The following is an 8977-nucleotide window of genomic DNA, read 5'->3' as shown; positions in this document are numbered from 1 at the left end:
ATTCTAGCTGTCTAGTCTCAGTCCTTGAGACAAAGATATCAAAGAGTGTGTTCTTTTGATATCTGTTATCCTGGTGTTCATTGTGTTAGAATAATAGTTTTACCTTCCACAAATTTAAAAAAATATTTTGCACTTTTTTGAAAACCTGCATTGAAGTAAATTTTTTTATATATATTACTGTTTTATATTAAACAGTTTTTGTTATCTATTTATTAGAGGACATGCTCTGCTTGTCATTTACTTTAATGCTGTGTTATTATATTGCTTCTAGTTTTCTGTACTAAAGATTTTCAAAGAGTGTTCTTTGTAGACAGTTGTTGACTACTCACTAATACTAATGGTCAAAATGACAAAACAATTAAATACGTTTTTGATGTGCTTAGAAAAATAGCTGTTATAAAAATTAGAAAGAAAAAAACCCTCATGTGCATGAGAATTAATTACAAACAGGAAACAGAATGTTTTCTTCACTACTTATTCTTTTCAAAGAAGATCAGACAGCCCAATTGAGTAAATCTTTATTTATATCACCAATTTCTGGCTCAAAGCAACATAATGGTCTTTTCATACCAAACGATTCTAACACTGTAAAAAAGTCCGAAAAGGAAAGATACAAAATGTGTGCCTCACACCAAAACTGGAACAGAGTTCAGTCATTCAGTCATGGAGAGGAAGGAAGGACGGCTTTTTGTGGGAATCTCTTTCATACGACCCTTTCCAGGATGTTGGCTAACTACTTCCCAGCCATCAGAATGTATAAATACATCGTCTGTGCATTAGAACAGTCAATAAAGAAACCATAAACATCAAGGCATGTGAGCACAGCAGACTGATCAAAGAGGTCCCAGCAATACGCTTCAAGCTGAAATTGAAAGGTGTTGAAGCCCCAAGGTGTGAATGGCCCTGATATCAGATAAAAGCTAGGCAGGAGATCCAGTGATCAATGCCTTCTCTCTCTTTCGAAAGCTACATACATTAAATTCCCCTCATACTGTTTCTGTTTTAAAGCTCTTTTAAGAGAGTCTTTGCTCAAACATGTCACGTCCAATGTCTGACAACAGACTTTTTTTCCTGGTCTTTGGTTTGACATGATCATAGTTACAAAGACTTAGATAGCATTGAAGATGTGCAGACTCTCATAGATGTATCTCAGATTAAAATAAATTTTACGGTTGCAAAACAGTGTGCTTTATAATCATGTGACGTGTGTGTGTGAGCTGTCTTCAAGCTTCCAACTCTAATTACATCTGTTCACTTGTGTACCTATGACAACTCTCTTTTTATAGCTTTTGGTTTCTCCAGCACTTTGGAGATGTCAGACTGACATTATTTATTTAAAGCGCATTTATCAAAGATATGTTTCTGTTGCTTGACTCAATATAAATGACATAAAACTCTTTTATCAGCTGATTCAGATGTATTTTATTCAACACAAACAATAATTTTCAGTAAGGAAAAGATCAATATGTGTGAGAAATGTGTCTTCTTTAAAAAGTTAAAAAGTTGAAGTATACAAAATAAATAGAAAAAAAAATACTTTGTCTGTGCTGCTCCAGGAATAATTTTGCTTAAAAAACGTAGTTTGTAAAATGCAATGAAAGGAGGGGTCTTGAAAAATAAAACAATAAATTAGAAAGTGGTGGTCGTCACACATGACCCTCAGAACCTGCAGCAGAAACCGCAGCCTTTGTTCTTGCAGCAGTTGCAGCAGTAGCGACACAAGGAAAGGTGACTCTGGCGCTTTTCCCTGACATGTTTTGGCATCTGTGTGAAAGACAAGAGACATGAACAAAGTGTCACCAACAGCACTTCCTCCTCCATCTGTGTTTGAAAGAGGACAAGGCTGCTCTGTGGGGAAAACAGCATCCACTTAAACTTTAATTTGCTCGTGGTAATTGGCTTAATTCATTCAGTCAATTGAACATACCATCCACGATTCCATTGACACCTCTTGATGTGCCTCAACTGGAGTGTCATTGCCCCCTGCCTCCTCCAGCTCTCCAACCTGTTAATGAATTATGCACATTTAAGAGTCACATCTATTCTTCCTGACAAAACATTTGGAGCTGACAAGTAAGAGAGGTGAGTTTGAGTTGAATTCTTACCCCAGTGAACGGGACGGCAGAGCTCTGCACAACGCAAATAAAGGCGAGCACGAGTGTCACTGCAACTGCAATGCTGAATGCCTTCATTTTGGGTGAGGTTATAAATCCTTTGAAGATTAGAGCTGATGGGTCTTCTTTCACATGGGTGTCAGGCCAGCGCAGAGCACCACTGCGTCCTGAATTATTGCTTTGCTTCAGAGACAGATGCCGATTCTCAACTGGATTTCTTCAGATCTTTGGCCGATCTTATCAGCTCTTCTCGCATCTGCGAGTTGAATATGCAGAGAGCGTAGGTATTTATACACTCATGGCCCCGGTGTTGCCTCATCTCCGCTGGAGGCCCTGCCCATTCCTGGCAGCTGTTACCTAACTCCACTGGGGAAGTTTTGACCTCCTCATTCCTCTTCATCCTTCTGCACTTCTGCAATACTAGGGGGGATTTCTCCAAGCTATCTCTTTTTTTAATGTCTGTCTTTTCTCTGTCTGAGACAGCGTGTAATTCCACACTTGAACAATACTTTTTTTTTACAATGATACACATATATGTGCAATATGTATTCAGTAACAGAGGCTATTGATAGAGAAGATCTTACCGAAGCAGTGGAGATTTCCCAGCAAAAGGCTGACACTGCACAGGTCATTCTATTGCATGGATGACTGAGCCGTGCTCATTTCGACCCGGGATATCCGTCATGCCAGTGAACCAGCCGCTATGGAATATCCATAGCTCACTCTAAAGGATGTAATTACAACCTCTCAAATGGACTAATTAGCCCTGATTTTCGACATGTTCAGTTTTTGCATAATGTGTGGGAACCTGTAGTTGAACCAAATTAAATCCTTTCGAGAGCAGTGACTGGTAGTCAGGATTAAAAAGCTCCGTTTGGGAGTCAAGGTGTTTTAATATGTATTAGTTAAAGATGAGGAAAGTAATACAATTACGCATATTCTGTTCAAGCAGCAGAAAATTAGGATTGTTTGAGCTGTTTTACTGTAAAATTTTAATGCCAGTGCATTTTAAAAAATCACATCAGTGTTTTGTTTTGTTTTTTTTAACTGAGACCAGATTTCAAAGCTAAAGGCTCCAGACATAAAAGATGAGTCCTTGTAAAAGCTTCACAGAATCAAAATTTTGCCTTTGGCATTATTAACACCTATACCACATTTAAAACAAGTAGTTTTCATTTCTGAATATTTTTATTAATATTCCGCACTGTTAATCAAAAACGAATAAGGATCACAAAAAAGTCCATAAATCCCAAAGAAATGCCAGGACATACCAATCAAAACTTTGTTGTGATTTTGAGGTAAAATATCCATGTGGGAAAAAAGTGTCTGTATTCTTGTTTATTATGTAGTTAAAAATTGATACAGAGCTAATTAAAAAAAATTCTAAAAGGTGTTTTCAGATTGGCTATTCAAAAGCTATTTAAATTTTCTGATTTTTTTTCATATATATATTATAGAAATGATAATGTAGAAGAAGCAGTAAAGAACATAGTAGAACTGATGGTACACATTCCTGCTTCCTTGAAGACAAAGGAAGCAAGGATAGATTAAAATATTGCCTTATCAGGGAAAATATTGATAAAATAATCGTCATCTGCAGCCCTGCAGGAGAGGCCTGTTTAATAACCATGGAATCGTGATAATAATAGCCAACGTTCTGAATTCATCACAATTATTTTGACTCATATTTGAAAGGCAGTGACAAACAACTAGAGATTAATTGACCTTTCAGGGAAAGAAATCTCCTCCCCATCAACATCAGGTTGTGAATTAATGCAAAATCAATGCAGCTAAAAATGATAACGGTAAAATACGAATGTGCAAACTGATAAACGGTGGGCCGTGCTTGCTGATAATAATCAGAGACCATTTGAATTCTCATTATATCTTCAAAGTCTTTTCCAAACCGCCTCTGCCGACTCAATTAAGGAACAACATGTTGCAGGATTTCTGCGCCAGCCTGTCTCGTTTGCTGATAACCCTGCTGGCCCATGAGCTTGCTTTGGGTGACCACATCGTCAGTGTCAACAAATACAATCAGGGATGGCTCCATGTCTGTTGGAATCTGTCCATCATTTTGCAGCATTCAGTGAGAATCAACATGTCACCACTGTCAGAGATTTATATTGTTTCTGTGGAACAGAGAGGGTTCTGCTTCACTGTTTACACTTAAGCATAACGTCCACTTATGTGAAACATTTAAATGACATGATTCATAGTGCATGACTGAACTCATGTGATGTGATTGTGACCCTTTTTAACCGCAGCAAGGCAAAAAAATATATATGTATATCAAGGGAGTCTTAAGTGTGGTAAACTAGAAAAAGCAAGAAATGGATATACTATTAACTTTCACAGGAAAGTCCAGCTTCTCTGATGAGGCTATCTTCAGCGACCTGCTGGCCAAACACAACCAGGCACCAGAATGGCAGACAGATTCACCTCAGCAGGCGCCACTCCGCCTTTTCTCTCCCGATCGAGGGCATTGCCCCCGTCTGTCCTTGCTTCATCTACGTCCTCTATTCATGTCCCTGTCCGCCGCCCCTCCTCTATGTACCAGCCACTGTTACACATGTTTATCTTTACAGCACATAAACACATCACTAACACCTGAATCCCAGAACAAACAAAACACGTTATTTTCCCCACATGCAATTGTGATGTTTTTTCCCCCCAGCAACATTAAAGAAGTAATGACGCATTCTAAACCCAGGGGGCAGCATAGAGTTCACGAGTTTGCTAATCATAGCTGGAATTTCCCCACATGTAGTTGAACAAATGTTGCAGTGTCTTGACAGGAATTTCCAAAATACAACAGAGCGTGAAGAATGGGAAGAGAATCCTTCAGAACGTATAGCTGCATAAAAATATCTACATAGGAAGTAAAAGGATATCATAAACTCAGATACATGTGAAATATGCATTCAAATCAAAAGCAGGCTTAAAGATTATGAGCTGAGTGTGATTTTATAAAACTTTAAGTTAGTTCTCGCTTTCTTTTACATTTTTACATTTGATTATAAAGTTTAAATCCATCAATGGTTTGATGACTAATAAAAAAGGTATTTATGTCTCTCTTTTTCTTTCTTCTTTCCTTCCTTTTTTCAAGCTTGAAAGTACATCATAATTGCAGACTGCTGCCAATAAAAGTCTGAATGACTTTTTCAAGATCTTTCAGCCTCATGAACAACCACAGCATGACATTATGTTAGAGTGGCGAGACCGCTGCTATTCTACTCAACCTCTGGATGTATGATTTAACACTAGAATCCCTGTCTAATGCAGCCTTTTAGTGTGTTAAAATGTAAAATGCTTTACTTATATATTTTTTTATTATTCCGGTCAGCTGTCATTTTATTCAAACTAGGCAGATGAATCTTATAATTTACTTCTTATAGAGCAGTTAAAGCATTTTGATTATACTGGTTCGTGCAGAGGGTGGTACTTAAGAGTTTTAAGCCCCAAGGTAAATCATAAAAATATAAAAACATTAGAAATTGAGGGGTTTTTTATCAGTAAGTATTCTAAAATTACAAACAACTTTCAAGCACCTTACGGTAAGTCTTTAAAGAAAAAGAAAAGCTTGTCTGGTATGTTTTTTAAGGCATTTGTCTTCATTTTCTCTAATTTTCCTTGTGTCTCAGACATTATATATATATATATATATATATATATATATATATATATATATATATATATATATATATATATATATATATATATATATATATATATATATATATATATATATATATATATTTGAAATTGAGAAATATGAAAAAGTTGAAAACATAAAAGTACCCAAAGGGTGACAATGTCATGCCAGGAATACTAAACTCAGGCATTACAACATGAACAGAAACAATAGTTTGGAGAACGCATAAACTAAAACCTAACCCAGGGATTCAAAATCAGTTTATGTTTTACTCATTAATGGTTTGACAGCACAACAGTAACAAAGTTGCTGCAATATGATTCAAAAGTCACTGTTGGTCTCAGTGCTCAAACTATATATCTGTCTAGGGTTAGATTTTCTACAGCAGCCAGCTCAAGTTAATGCTACACATCAGGTGTGGAAGAGAAGTAAAAATATACAGATACAGTCAAATGGCTTCAGCAGACAAGTAGTCACTGCTGCAGCTAATAATCAAGAATAACATGAAACAGAAATACTCATACACAGTGGTTAATAGATTGAAAAAAGAAAGAAAGAAAACATGATAAAACAAACAAACAAAAAAACATTTTATTACCTGGGGAACTAAAAACAATCTCATCAGTTGTCTTTACGGTTTGTCTGACCTTTTTTTTTTTCTATAATTTGCATTTAACTATATTTTCTGCATAGAATATATTTGGATAATGAAGATGACTCACTCCATCTGTTTCTGTGTTTCCAGTAAGGAGATACCATTCTTATACCATATTCCTGTTAGATAGGTTTTTTTGTCAAGAAAACAATTGCAGTTACCGATAGCACATCATCTATATATAGTAGTTCGGCTACCATTTTGTAGCAGAGGCCCTTTAAGTGTTTTCCTTTTCTTTACTTGCTGAAGAGGGCTTTTTGTAGATCATTATAGACACTAAATTAAGATATGCTCGTTTGCTCAAAATCAGAATTTAAGCTGAGATTTCTGCAACCGCTGTGGAGATCATGAGTTCCGATACACTTTGGCTCCATGACATTTTCAATTTTTATCCCTTTGATATCAGATCAAAAGGGTGAGATATGAATCGTATGTTCTTAAGCTTCAAATTGGAGTCAAACATGTCTTTTAACATGTGCTAACAGTTTTCTCTGCCATTTTGATCAGGGCTCAAGATCAAACACAAGTCTCTGGTGGATCAGTAAAAAAAATGAAACAGCTCTCTATCCTACTCGCAAGTTCTAACACAGCTGAAAAAAAAAATAGCTTTGGAAAAAAGTTAGAACAAGTCTTACTGTTCTGTTTGATCACCAAATATCTTAACTGCTAGTGAGAATAGATGAAAAATAATAAACAAATTATGGTAAAACTAAGCAGGCACCACGTTCCGGAAGATTGTATAACTATCCAGTATCAACAGTTTCAAGTCGTCTGGATGACCTTGATTCGTTTTTAAAGTCGTTTCTCTTATATTTGATGGTGTGCTGGGATCATTGGACTATTGACCCAATTTATTCCAGGCTTCAGCTGTCAGACAGATGGCCTCACTGTCTCTAGACTCCAGAATAATTCGGGATACAGATGAGTCCAAGATCAGTTCAATGACAACAAGGTACATCATGTCCTGTGGCTCCAAAAAAGCTCAACTTAGTGCTTTAAGTAGGACATGTTTGTGTGGATTTGCTATCTTTGGTTCCTCCTAAGTCTCAGGTCTAATACACTAAGTGGCCCTTTTATTAGGTATTGGGACAGTTCCATCAGAATTGCCTCAATTCTTAGTGGCATAGATTTATTAAGGTGTAAAGAGATTCTTCTTAGGTTTTTGGTCCAGGCTGGCATGATGCCTTTGCACAGTTGGTTCATATTTGTCACCTGCACATCCAGGATGAGAAAATCCTTCATTCATCATATCCAATAGATTTTCTAATGCAGTGTTGCTCAACCCTGGTTCTCCATTCAGATCTTTTAGGTGTTTGCCTGCTTTAACAAGCTTGCTTTCTATTGATGATTAAGGTTTTTTTTTGCTGAACTGCAATCATATAAATCAGGTGTGTTAGCCAGGAAAAATCTATACCATGCAGAGTGAATCAAACATTTGTTCAGATTCCAGTTTAACATTAGTCTACAATGCATTCAGAAAGTGGAACAGATATCGTAATAGAAATTGAGCAAACTATGCAGAATAAGTAAGATGGGACTGATGATTCACTTTTTATAGGTACCAGCATATTATGGTGTTAAAGGGAATTAAATGACAGAAAGGGCTCCAAAGAGGCCACTGGAAACACATTATCGGATTTAGTTATCAGCTTTAGTAAAAAGAAATAGAAATTTTAATAAAACAGAACATGAATGAGAAATAGCAAAAGTAATGGGAAAAAGAAAGGAAACCAGGTTGTTTCTAAAAAAAATCTAATAAAAAAAAAATTGGAGAAATGAGAAGCACGGCGAGGAGGAAGAGAAAAGAGACAATAATATCTGCTCTCAGATTTAGGCATGTTAGGCTAAGTAGCACTCTTTTTAATTTGGTGAGACACTGCAATGGTAAGTGTGAATACTGTGGAGTTGATGAGACAGTAGAGCATGTTATGTTACACTGTCAAAATTACAAAGGTAAGACTGAATGAACCAGAGTCTAAGTTTCATCTTCTTAGCTGACAAAAGTGGCACCCAGTGTGGTTTTCTGCTGCTGTAGTGCAGATGTTTCAAGGATCAATTAGTTATGCTTTTAGTCCAGAGATGTTCTGCATACCCTGATTGTAACATATGTTTATTCCAGCTATTTTTGCCATTCCATCAATTCAAACCAGTCTGCCCATGTTCTTCTACAAAACTGGGTATTTTCTCTGTTTTGGAAATGGCTGACTTTGAAAATCCCAATGGATGAGCTTTTTCTTAAATACTCATAGCAGACCCTCTGGCACCAAAAGTCAAAGTCAGTTAAATCTGCTTTCCTCTCCATTCACAGTTTAAACCTAAGTCTTCTTCACTTATATGGATGCCTGAATGCATCGGGCTGCTGCGCTGTGAATGTGAAAGTAAAGCTAGGAACAAGTATTGCAGATTACTTTTGCAATAGTTTTTGAAGCCCATATTTGTTTACCCACAACACTTGTTGCTATAATAAATAAACTAATAAATGAACTTATTGGCAGTTGAAGAAATAGGTATACCTAATACAGTGGCAACTAAGTTTGTCATTTCCACTTTGAT

The 8977-nt window shown here is 36.4% G+C and overlaps 1 protein-coding gene across 1 annotated transcript; it reads right to left on the bottom strand.

Moving 5' to 3' along the window:
- Positions 1 to 1397: 1397 nt before the first annotated feature.
- hamp (hepcidin antimicrobial peptide) lies at positions 1398 to 2378 on the bottom strand. Its single transcript, XM_005808557.3, has 3 exons — positions 2106 to 2378; positions 1928 to 2005; positions 1398 to 1764 (listed from the first exon to the last, which is right to left on the bottom strand). Exons 1-3 carry the CDS (start codon positions 2190 to 2192, stop codon positions 1660 to 1662), a joined length of 270 nt encoding a protein of 89 aa, XP_005808614.1. The 5' UTR covers positions 2193 to 2378; the 3' UTR covers positions 1398 to 1659.
- Between the last annotated feature and the right edge of the window lie 6599 nt (positions 2379 to 8977).

This window comes from Xiphophorus maculatus, chromosome 3 (assembly GCF_002775205.1).
Source record: "Xiphophorus maculatus strain JP 163 A chromosome 3, X_maculatus-5.0-male, whole genome shotgun sequence".
Classification (NCBI taxonomy): Eukaryota; Metazoa; Chordata; class Actinopteri; order Cyprinodontiformes; family Poeciliidae; genus Xiphophorus; species Xiphophorus maculatus.
This window is presented reverse-complemented; position numbering and strand designations above follow the sequence as displayed.